This window comes from Loxodonta africana, chromosome 2 (genome assembly GCF_030014295.1).
Source record: "Loxodonta africana isolate mLoxAfr1 chromosome 2, mLoxAfr1.hap2, whole genome shotgun sequence".
NCBI lineage: Eukaryota > Metazoa > Chordata > Mammalia > Proboscidea > Elephantidae > Loxodonta > Loxodonta africana.
In genome coordinates, this window is record NC_087343.1 from 153,358,928 (window position 1) to 153,371,381 (window position 12,454).

At 33.7% G+C, this 12,454-nt stretch overlaps 1 protein-coding gene across 12 annotated transcripts in view; it reads left to right on the plus strand.

The window, feature by feature from the left end:
* ANKHD1 (ankyrin repeat and KH domain containing 1) overlaps positions 1 to 12,454 on the plus strand; it is a 161,139-nt gene that overhangs the window by 126,839 nt on the left and 21,846 nt on the right. For all 12 annotated transcript variants that reach the window (XM_064277089.1, XM_064277118.1, XM_064277097.1 and 9 more), the window contains 13 exons: positions 370 to 515; positions 679 to 790; positions 1,259 to 1,404; positions 1,940 to 2,082; positions 2,513 to 2,726; positions 4,207 to 4,382; positions 4,604 to 4,766; positions 6,113 to 6,208; positions 6,737 to 6,853; positions 8,476 to 8,647; positions 9,669 to 10,125; positions 10,585 to 10,731; positions 11,348 to 11,497. In XM_064277089.1, coding sequence (XP_064133159.1) covers positions 370 to 515; positions 679 to 790; positions 1,259 to 1,404; positions 1,940 to 2,082; positions 2,513 to 2,726; positions 4,207 to 4,382; positions 4,604 to 4,766; positions 6,113 to 6,208; positions 6,737 to 6,853; positions 8,476 to 8,647; positions 9,669 to 10,125; positions 10,585 to 10,731; positions 11,348 to 11,497 — 2,239 coding nt within the window. The remainder of the gene's footprint in view (positions 1 to 369; positions 516 to 678; positions 791 to 1,258; positions 1,405 to 1,939; positions 2,083 to 2,512; positions 2,727 to 4,206; positions 4,383 to 4,603; positions 4,767 to 6,112; positions 6,209 to 6,736; positions 6,854 to 8,475; positions 8,648 to 9,668; positions 10,126 to 10,584; positions 10,732 to 11,347; positions 11,498 to 12,454) is intronic.

The following is a 12,454-nucleotide window of genomic DNA, read 5'->3' on the forward strand; positions in this document are numbered from 1 at the left end:
TATTTTCTTCCTTACTGACAATATAAAAAGTTACCATTTATTGTATATGCACTAAATATCAGGCACTATGCTAAGCATTTTATCTGTATTATCTCAAGAGGTCTTTCCCACAGCCCTACAAGGGAAGTACTGTTATTATTCCCCTTTTACATATGAGGAAAGTTCAGGCTCAGGGAGTTTAAAATATTTGCCCAAGATTAGAAAGTCGATGGTGGAACTAGTATTCAAGCCTGGATCCAGCTTACTCCAAAGAGTGTGCTCTTAACCACTATATTACTGCTATAGAAATTTCTGTTTTATGTGTTTTTCTGTGTAGAGATGTCCTTATTCTTTTAAGTGCAATTCAGCAGTTGGAATATTGTTTTTCAGCTGTGAGTAGCAGAGTGCCCACTGGTTCAAACAGTTCCTCTCAGACCACAGAATGTCTTACACCTGAACCCTGTTCACAAACTCCAAGCAGCGTGACTTCCCAATCTATGATCCCTGTGTATCCTTCAGTTGACATTGATGCTCATGTGAGTAGATTGCTTTATTTAAACTTATTTTGCACATTTTGATTTTTTTGTTTGGAAAGAAAAATTATTGTGTGTTCATTGTAAAAGTAAATGTTATTTATTCTTCAATTGATAACCCCTTTGTAAAAAAAAAAAAAAAAGCCTAACTTTTTTATTTTCCTAGACTGAGAGCAATCATGACACAGCACTAACACTAGCTTGTGCAGGAGGTCATGAAGAACTTGTATCTGTACTCATTGCTCGAGATGCAAAAATTGAGCACAGAGACAAAAAAGGTAAGAAATGTCAGTTAGAAATAAAATCTGAGTCTAGAAAACAGCTAGTTTTCTCACTATCAATAAATAGTCCCTAGACTATCTCTGTGAAAAGATGGGTAAGTATATTTCAGTTAGGAATGCCTAGATTCTTCAGTCTACAGAGCCCAATAATTCGCCACAATTTAACAGTTAGACTGTAGATCATCAGTGAAGTAGAGCCTTTCTCCTTTATCCAAAAGTAGAGCTCACAGAGGCATCAAAGTTCGCTATGAGTATAAACTTTAATGGTTTTTATTGACTTACCATTTTCTTTTCATCATGTATTTATGGGTTTTTTTCACTAACAAATTAAGGTTTAGAGCAGTTTTATGTTAAATGATTATCAGTATCTGCCATTTTTTACTAAAACAATAAAGAATTGGAAACATGGCCTAATAAATAAAAAATGCAAATATGCTTGAGTTTATTTATTGATTTCTGATATAGGTTTCACACCACTGATCCTGGCAGCAACAGCAGGGCATGTTGGAGTTGTTGAAATCCTTTTAGATAAAGGTGGAGATATTGAAGCACAATCTGAACGAACCAAGGATACTCCACTTTCACTGGCATGTTCTGGTGGACGTCAGGAGGTGTGTTAATGTTTTCATTTTATAAACATTTTGCTTGTATTTCTAAATATGCATATGAGTAGTATTTTAACTAAAAACTACATGAATAAAACTGGCATATGTCTTGACATGTTCCATATACTTTCTGAGGATGGAATACTTTTTAAGTTTAATGGGGATAGTAAATACCCTTTTAAAGAATCCGTTTCTTCCCTTTTTGGGCCAAATAAAAATTCTCTTTACCTTACATTGACTGGGGTTGAATGAACTACAACCCTAACACATGAAATGCAAATCTGTTTCTTAATAATTAACAAATAGAAAGGATAACATCTTATTACAATATAATTGGGATTTCAAAGCTCTGAATTCCTTGATATAAAATTGATCCCTTTTCTCTAGTACTAATATATGAATATTTAGGGCCTAATTAAATGTAATTAAAATGTCAAATATGTAGAGAAAGAAGTTAGAGGTCCTATTTTTTGTGCTTCCTTCATTACAAGGTGAGCCCTTGGTGTAAACTATGTTTCTCTCTTCATATTTCACTTTGTAGGTGGTAGACCTGCTACTGGCTCGAGGTGCAAATAAAGAACATAGAAATGTGTCTGATTATACACCGCTGAGTCTAGCTGCATCTGGAGGATATGTTAATATCATTAAGATTTTGCTTAATGCTGGGGCAGAAATTAATTCAAGGTATTACCTAGTCATACATTGAATTATTGATGATTAGTAAGTTACTACCTTAGAGTTAAGTGCCTTCCCCTAAATGTTTGGAAATATGCCATTTTCAATTAAGATAGCACTAAAGTTTCAGGGCCAACAATTATCTCTATAATGTGCTTATAAGTAATGACAGCTTATCTCAGCTGATGTTTTTAAAGAGGTCTTATATCAGAAAGTAGTTTGTATAGTTGGAAATTTATAACCCCTAAATAAGGATTATGTTTTAAATTGTGAGATTTTCCTATTCCTGATTATTAGCCTAAAAAATAAAATATATTCATTAGTGTTAGAAACCTTTCTTTTACTAAAATGCTTTCATCTTTAACGTTCCCTATGCTTAAAAAAAAAAAAAAAAGAGGCAACATATTATTTTAATTTCTAAGCACGTTTTCCCTCATAGGACTGGGAGTAAACTAGGCATTTCTCCCCTGATGTTGGCTGCAATGAATGGACATGTTCCAGCAGTGAAACTACTGCTTGATATGGGTTCAGACATTAACGCCCAGATAGAGACCAATCGGAACACAGCTCTCACCCTGGCCTGTTTCCAAGGCCGAGCAGAAGTAGTGAGTTTGCTTCTGGACCGAAAAGCCAATGTCGAACATAGGGCAAAGGTAAGCATTTTATGACTTGTCAGCTACTTCAGATATATTTCTAGTAGAGTATGACATTTCAACTGAAACTGAATATGATATTTTAAATTGTTGTAAGTTAAAACTAATGCCTCAGTGCAGAACTGGGGAATTGTGCCATATAGTGGTCAGTGACACACTATTCTCACTCAAGACTTTTACTAAGGACAGTGAATGATTAAGAAAACAGATCAATACTTTTTCCAATCGCAGCCTTGAGTGGCTCTCTATTAGTCGTCTAGTATGCAGCTTTTGAATATAGTAAGATTATTTTGTATTAAGTCCTTTTTGTGGATTTTTAAAGAACTTCTTTACTGAGACATGTGCTTATTATTAGTAAAATCTCGAGCAAAAAAATTAGTGCTTACATTATAAAATTAGGACAGCTAAGATCAAATCTGGCCATGACAGATTCTGACAGTTTCATGATTATTTGGCATTTACAAAGTAGGAGTTAGTATGTCATGAATTGAATTTCTTTGCTTAAAACTATTAGATATTTAGAACCCTAGAAAAATGCACTTTAGGCAGAACTCGTTGTAATCAGACAATGACCAGTTTGGTGGGCATTTCAAATTGAAAAGGTTTGAATGAAAAGCTCATACTTTCTCCTTGAACTTTATTAGTTATATTTCTTAATATTTAATGTAATGTTTACATACTTTTAATCTAAGAAATGAGGAGGTGTAGTTATCCCTCACACTTTTCGTTGCACAAAGAGAAATGCACCTTTCCTTCCATCTAGCTTGTCTTTTTGTATTATAAATATTCAGTGTGGCTCATTTATCTTTTAAAGATACTAGAGAAATCCATATTTTTTTGGAAATGATAATTGCAGGCAACAGTGGCCTCAAACGTAACGATTGTGAGGATGGCACAGAACCAGGCAGTGTTTTGTTCTGTTATACATAAGGTCGCCATGACTCATAGTCGATAAGATGGCATCTAACAACAATAGCAGGAAATGTCCTTTGACAAAAATATTGGAGTCTGATGCTCAAAAGACACATATTTAAAAAAGTAATATTTTTATCTATTTTACCTATGTTTGAGTAGAATTGAAGGAATTTATCCTGAGTTGTTTAGCAAACTGCATTCTCAGAATATATTCTAAACAAAGCTTTCCCATTGAACATTGTGCCTTCCTTAATTTTCTTTTTATTCCTTTTCAAAAATAATATCTGTATTGCACAGAGAAGTTATTATCTAATGTATAAATTCTTAACTGCATAAAAGCTATGAAACTCTTTCCTTTTTTGCATAAGGTAGTAAGCTATGATAAGTGAATTCATTCTGATCTGTCTAAGCAACAGTTTTGACTTGCTGTTTAGTAAACTTGAAGACCATGAATGTTAATTCTTTTATGAGAGAAAAATCACAAATAGAATTCTCTTAAAAGTCAGCTGCTTTAGTCTTTTAAAGAAATTATAGAATTTACTTGCATAAATTTTGGTTTAAACAGACTGGTCTTACCCCTTTGATGGAAGCTGCTTCTGGAGGGTATGCAGAGGTTGGAAGAGTTCTCCTTGATAAAGGAGCAGATGTCAATGCCCCCCCTGTGCCTTCCTCAAGAGACACTGCTTTAACAATAGCAGCAGACAAAGGTCACTACAAATTTTGTGAGCTCCTAATTAATAGGTGGGTAAATTTTGTATTAATGTATACAGAACTTCCTATGGTTCATTTTTCAGAGCCTTTAAAGTAATAAAAGTTATTTTTATTTCTTTGAAATTTTCAAGAACAGACTATTTGCATGTTATCTTCTAAGAGATAATAACAAAACACGATAGGAAAAACTAGAAAAAGTCAGCCTCTTCTCATGAGAAACAAACTGTATTAATATTCAGTGATTTTTATAGGGGAGCCCACATTGATGTCCGTAACAAGAAGGGAAACACACCACTTTGGCTGGCAGCTAACGGCGGTCATTTTGATGTAGTGCAATTGCTAGTGCAAGCAGGTGCTGATGTGGATGCAGTAGATAACCGGAAAATTACACCCCTTATGTCAGCATTTCGCAAGGTAATTATAGCAGGGTGCTTATAGCAGGGTGCGGGAGAGAAATGTGTTAATTTTAAACCAATGCTAAGTTGAAGCCATGTGAGAAAGATAAGTTGATCTTGGGGTCTTAAAAGCTTGCAGACAGCTATCCAAGGCACAACAGTTGGTCTCTCTATTCACCTGGAGCAACACAGGAAGAATTGAGTATATTTCATGTGCATATTTCCATACACCAATCACTGCTACGTGAGCCTACTCTCTTTGTGGCCATATCTAAGAACCATGTGGTAATTCACTATAAAAAAAAAATAAGCAACTTTAAATCACTTGGTATCTTGCTTGACTACTTTTTTTATGTTGTTGTACAGAAGATGTGTGATTTAAAGAAAGATGTTATATGCAGATAGACAAGTCTTCTCTACCTGTTTCGTGTGCCAAGCACTTGATCATTTGCACCATCCAGGGACTCCTGGTGCATACTAGGTAGCCACTAAATAGCTATTGAATAAGAGCAATGTAAGCTATGTGTCTTAAAATCAAATCTTAAAATATTTGTAGATAATTCTTTTCTTCAATTTTTTCTTTCCTTTTATTTGAGGTATAATTTATACATAATGATACGCACAAATTGTAAGGTGCATAGTTTAATGAGTTTTGATAAATGCACAGACCAATGTATTCCATGCCCCATAAAGATGTAAAACATTTCCCTAACCCTAGAATGTTTCTTCATGCCTGTTCTCAGAGGCAAACACTTTTCTGATTTTTGTCACCATCAAACTAATTCTTAAGGATATTTTAGAACTTAGTAAGATGGAAAGGTTATGTTAAAATAGACCTGCATAGACTTGACCCTAAATCATTCGGTCCCTAATAATGGCATTTAGAAAGTGTTTTTACCTAGATTCAAATTATAAGGCTGAGATAAATGTTGACAGTCCACCTTGTTTAGTTGAATAAGGTAGAGCCAAAATAAAACTTTAAAATCTAGATTAGATTAATTATTTTAGATTAATTTCCCTTTTATACTGAGGTTCATTTCCCAATACCTATTTTTATTTTATTAATTGATTTATTCTAGGAAGTATTGTTTTTCTACAAAAGTGTTTCTACTTTCAGTGAAAAGTGGGCTAATAAAAATCAAGGGAAATGTCTTTTGGTCATTATGTACTTAATCTTCTTCCGTTTATAAACTAAACGCTGTTCTTATTTTCATAATTTCTATTTTAAATTTAGTAATTTATTAAATAATATTATTGTTATTAGTAATAAGTTTAATGTACCTTTAAACTTACTCTTAAGCTTTTAAGTATATAGGCAAAATTTCAAGGGATTCTTTTGAGTATTTTTTATTGTACTCTTTAAAGGGTCATGTAAAAGTTGTTCAATATTTGGTGAAAGAAGTCAACCAGTTCCCTTCTGATATTGAATGCATGAGATACATAGCAACGATTACAGATAAGGTAAGTTCAATATGCTGTTTAATGGCAAATGTTTTGTTACGTATATTCACCAAAATAAAAAATGCTATTTAAGCATGTTTTTGTTTTTTGTGGAATTACACGTCATGAAGTATAATTAGAGACCTGTTCTTTTTGTTCTGTAAGAAGCCACTCACCTGATCTTCTATAGTTTCTGTGTTTGCAAAATAGGTGGGTATAATACTTTTATAAACTACATTGGTATTTCCTTTTACTGTGGACCATAACTGCAGTCACTGCAGCTAAGGTTTATAACTAAATTGTTAGCCTGACTTGATGTGTAACATTATGTTGAGACTTTTTAAGAACACATAGATTTTTTAGGAAATAGTGCTTTATTTTGGTGAACGACTGACATACACCTAGACTCAAAGGATAGCTTAATTTGATTTAGTGAATTTTCAGCTGTTTGAGCTTTAACCCCAAGACCTTGGTGTCCTCATGAGCTTATATTTGGCCTGTTTATGTCACATGTTCTTATATTTTATATGATTCCATTTTTCACTATAGGAACTGTTGAAAAAATGCCACCAATGTGTTGAGACAATTGTGAAGGCTAAAGACCAGCAGGCTGCAGAAGCAAATAAGAATGCAAGTATTCTTTTAAAGGAACTTGATCTGGAGAAGGTGAGTGTGAAAAAATAGTTTCCCTTATTGGAAATTGTTGAAAATCTGCTGGAATAGATTTATCACCTGTGTGACCAATAATCTTAACAAAATCTCCTTCAAAGGAAATGATTAATAGATTATCAAACCACATCAATTTTGTTTATTCTGACCTCTCATTCATAAAGAATATTTTGAGACCATACAAATGAGATTTTGATCAAGATCCCAATTTACCAAATGACATTACTCGCTACGTGGTTTTAACATTTAGTTTGGGATCAAATTTAGTAAAACTTTGGAAATCATATGTTTATTATAAGATCTTCAATTTTTTTCTTTCCTTTTAATTGAGGTATAATTTATACATAGTGATATGCACAAATTGATCAAGGATTCTATAGCAGCAGCCTGATCAAAAGGGGGAAAATGCAGAACAGAATTTCAAATTCTCATAGACACTAGACTTTCTGGAACCATGAAGGGTGGATGAACCCCTGAAACTATTGCTCTAATTTTTAAACCTTAAACCAAGAATAATCCCCTGAAGTCATCTTAAAACTGAACAACAGTTTAGCTTAACTAGTAAAAAAGCTCTGCCTTGATGCTCTTTTTAAGAACTATGTATATGGGATAAAATTGATAACAACAACTCTAAAGATTAGATAGGAACCTCAGGGGACAATGAGTTTATTATATTAATGAAGGAGAAACAATTCAGAAAAGGAGGGTGAGAATGGTTGCACAATTTGAAGAATGTATTCAGTGTCACTAAATTGTACACGTAGAAACTGTTGAATGGTGTATATTTAGTACGTGTTTATCCTCAACAACAGCAACAAAATAAATAAAATTTAGAGAAAAAAAACTGAACAAATACCATGATTAAGCAGTTATTCTAGGAATTCAAGACATAACATGAGGACACTTTGTTGATGATTAAAGAAAGAAAAAAAAAAAGATCATCTTGAGAGATGCTAAAATTTTGACACTGATTGTTAGTTTAAAACAACAACAACAAAACTTAGTAACCTAACAACAGAAGAGGTTGCTAACTTGATAAAGAGTGTTTATCTAATATTAATAATAAATATATTTAACTACTACTGCTATTCTTCACCATCGTTCCAGAGATCCTGAACATTGCAGCAAGACCAAAAAAAAAAAAAAAATTGAAAGGGGAAACATAAAATTATCATTTGTCAGTGTTATATCTCTCTAAATAGAAAATCCAAGAGAATTAATTGGAAAAAAGTGTGAGAAATAATAAGTATTTATTTAGGTGGCTGGATTTAAGAGAGATAATGCAGAAATCATTACCTTTATCTTAGCAATAATTATGTAATGGGGGAAAAGATGTCATTCATAAGAGCAACCAAAAAAAAAAAAATCTGGAAATAAAAAACACATAATGTACAATCTCCCATCCTATGGGTTGTGTTCTTACTTTCTTGATGGTATCCTTCAAAGCACAAAAGTTTAATTTTGGTGATATTCGGTTAATCTTTCTGTTTTTTGCTTGTATAAATGGGTTTTGAATATAATAACACCTGTAGGAAATTCCACATATCTTTAAAATTTTTTTTATTATTTATTTGATATGTTGCATTATTGGAAAAATGATATACCAACTTTATTTGCAGTCAAGAGAAGAGAGCAGAAAACAGGCCCTTGCAGCTAAAAGAGAGAAAAGAAAAGAAAAGAGAAAAAAGAAAAAAGAGGAGCAGAAAAGGAAGCAGGAAGATGAGGAAAACAAACCTAAGGAGAGTTCAGAACTACCAGAGGATGAGGATGAAGAGGAAAACGATGAAGATGGTGAGAGACGACCCATCTGAACTAGTGATTAAATTTTTATCATTCATCAACTTCATTTTGAGTGCTTTTTGCTCCAGTTAACTCAATGTTTAATGAATGTTTAATTTGAAATTGAGAATTGAATTTTATAGTAAATACTTCTAAACATTCTACATTGTAAATTGATAACAAATGGAAGGGGAAAGGCAAGCGTATAATTTGAAGAATTTCTGTTATACTTTAAGTCACTTTGTAAAACACTTTATATGTCCTAAGAGCAATACAGAGGTTTGCCAGCTTCTCTTCAGATTCTTCCTAACCCTCTTTGCCCCCCCAGTGGAAACTGGGGAAGGTCCAGTTCCTTAGTAAGCTTTCAGTTAAGGTTCAGGGTCAAAGCTATACTGGGCTGAAACATCAGTAGAGACGGGTTCATTACTTTCAAAGAGTTGTTTATTGTACAGTCTGTTAGTGCTTGTGGTAGGCAAATAATTTTGCTCTATTTGAATTCTAATTCCAAACTACTATATATCCTATTTGAAAAATGTCTTAAATTTCAAACTATATTGTGGTTTTTGGTTAGTGAAACTAAGATTTCACATCTTAAGAAAGTTAATGGCTTGTATGTTTCATACCAAATGGAGCCCTGGTGCTATAGTGGTTAAGCACTTGGCTCCTAACCAAAAGGTCGGTGATTCAAACCCACCAACTGCTCTGTGGGAGAAAGAATATGGCAGTCCGCTTCCGTAAAGATTTACAGCCTTGGAAACCCTATGGGGGGCAGTTCTACTCTGTCCTATAGGGCTACTATGAGTTGGAATTCAACTCAACAGCAATGGGTATGTTCCATACCAACTTAGACATCAAAATATAATATGGTATATTTGCTCTAACAACAGTAAAAATTTCTTTAGTAGTGAATACTGGTGAAAGGAAAATATGACCTAAAGGGCTGAGTTATTATGAATTATTGGGTGTATTTTTTCAGAGTTTGTTTTGAGACCTATGGCTCTGAGTGTGATTTTTATCCTTTTGATAATTTTAGTGGAGCAAGAAGTTCCCATAGAACCTCCTAGTGCAACCACCACCACCACAATTGGAATCTCTGCAACATCTACAACATTCACAAATGTATTTGGGAAAAAAAGGGCCAACGTGGTGACAACCCCCAGCACCAATCGGAAAAATAAGAAGAACAAAACAAAAGAGACTCCTCCCACTGCACATTTAATTTTACCAGAACAGCATATGTCTTTAGCACAACAAAAGGCAGATAAAAATAAAATAAATGGAGAACCCAGAGGTGGTGGTGCAGGTGGAAACAGTGATTCAGATAATTTGGACAGCACAGATTGCAACAGTGAGAGTAGTAGTGGTGGTAAAAGCCAAGAGTTAAATTTCACTATGGATGTGAATTCCTCTAGTGATAGGAGATATCCCTCAGTGCTACTCCATTCCCAAGAAGAAAAGACAAGTACTGCCGCCTCCAAAACTCAAGCACGGTAAGTTTTTCAGATTTGTTAACTTTACATCCATCTTTCCTTTTTCATGCCCAGCACAAGAATTTAAAGTACATTCTCCAAGCATAAGTTTTGTTAAACAATTTCAGTCTACCACGTTATCTGTCTTAAGTATTCAAAACTGAAATTCACCAGTGTCTTCCTAATCATATGCTAATTAGGAAAATAAATTATTAGAAATATTTATAAGATTCATATTCTGAGTTGAAAATATTACCATGCCTTGATTTTATTGTAACTATGTTGTTTTTATTGGTTATAGTCCAACTTTTGCCTTACAAGTTCATTTTAATATTAAAATAGATTCTGTCTTGTTGATTATTTGATGTGCCAAATTTTAATTCAGATATTTCAATGTAACTTTGTCTATAAAAGAATAGTCCTTTGAGTTCCTATCTTAAAATTTATCTTTTATTGTACTTGATATTTTTATCTCCTCAGACTTGAAGGTGAAGGGAATCCTAATTCATTGTCAACAAGCTACAAGTCAGTTTCATTGCCATTAAGCTCTCCAAATGTAAAGCTGAACCTTACTAGCCCTAAAAGGGGACAAAAAAGAGAAGAAGGGTGGAAAGAAGTTGTACGAAGGTAAGTAGAACTAGTCCCATCTTTTCAACTTTCATAAACAATACAGGGATTACTTCTCTTGTAAAGTTGTTACCGAGTCAATTAGTGAATAATTTGAATGTGGTCATTATTTTCTGCTGCAGTACCATACTAAATCCAGAATATGCTAAAGCAAAATTAGAGGCAATATGTAATTTTTGCATGCATATTATATGGCATAACAAATGTCAGCTTTTTTGGAATAGCTTTTTATGTAGTTCAATAAGCCAGTGTATATTCAATATGGAGTTTAACAATACAGTATGCATTATTTACATTTAGAAAAAGTCAGTATGTATAGTCATGACGTATAGTTGATGTGTGATAATTTTGGGGAGATTTGAATGCTTTGATCATGGACAATAATTTTTTGTTTCAAAAAGCAGTGTAATTTTTATGTTTACGAAATTAAGTTCAATAAGATAAATGAGGTTAGTTTCTATTAAAAAAATTTAATAATTTTGTCTTCAGGGTCTGAGAAATATTATTATACAAATATCCATGAACATACTTACTGAGACATCTTTTTTAATAAAGACCATTTGCTATTCAGAGACATTGGATTTCATAAACTCATTTTATAAACTTCGTTTTATAGGTCAAAGAAATTGTCTGTACCAGCCTCAGTGGTGTCCAGGATAATGGGAAGAGGAGGATGCAATATCACTGCGATACAAGATGTTACTGGTGCCCATATTGATGTGGATAAACAAAAAGATAAGAATGGCGAGAGAATGATCACAATAAGGTATTTGTGGAAGATGTATATTGCTACTTTTGTATGAAAATTAATTTTTATAAGACACATACTTTACTTTTGTTAGGCATGGTACAATCAAAAATTTTATTTGATGATTAATGCTGTTGTCGTTAGATGCCACTGAGTCAGTTTCAACTCATGGTGACCCCATGCACAACAGAAAGAAATACTGCCTGGTCCTTTGCCATCCTCACAATCATTGCTATGTTTGAGCCCATTGTTGCAGCCGTTATGTCAGTCCATCTCATTGAGGGTCTTCCTCTTTTTCGTCAATCCTCTTCTTTACTAAGCATGATGTTCTTCTCCAGGGATTGGTCCCTCCTGATAACATGTCCAAAGTAAGCGAGATGAAGTGTCACCATTCTTGCTTCTAAGGAGCATTCTGGCTGTCCTTCGTCCAAGACAGATTTGTTATTCTTCTGGCAGCTTATGGTACATTCAATATTCTTCGCCAGCACCATAATTCAAAGGCATCAATTCTTCTTCGGTTTTCCTTATTCATCGTCCAGCTTTCCCATGCATATGAGGCAATTAAAAATACCATGGCTTGGGTCAGGCACACCTTAATCCTCAAGATGACATCTTTGCTTTTTAACACTTTAAATAAAGAGGCCTTTTGCAGTAGATTTGCCCAATGCAATGTGTCATTTGATTTCTTGACTGCTGCTTCTGTGGTCATTGACTGTGGATCCAAGTAAAAAGAAATCCTTGACAACTTCAATATTTTCTCCATTTTTTATGATGTTGCTTATTGGTCCTGTTGTGAGGATTTTTGTTTTCTTTATGTTGAGGTGTAATCCATACTGAAAACTACAGTCTTTGATCCTCGTCAGTAACTGCTTCAAGTCCTGTTCACTTTCAGCAAGCAAGGTTGTATCATCTGTATATTGCAGGTTGTTAGTGAATCTTCCTCCAATCCTGATGCCAAATTCTTCTTCATATAGT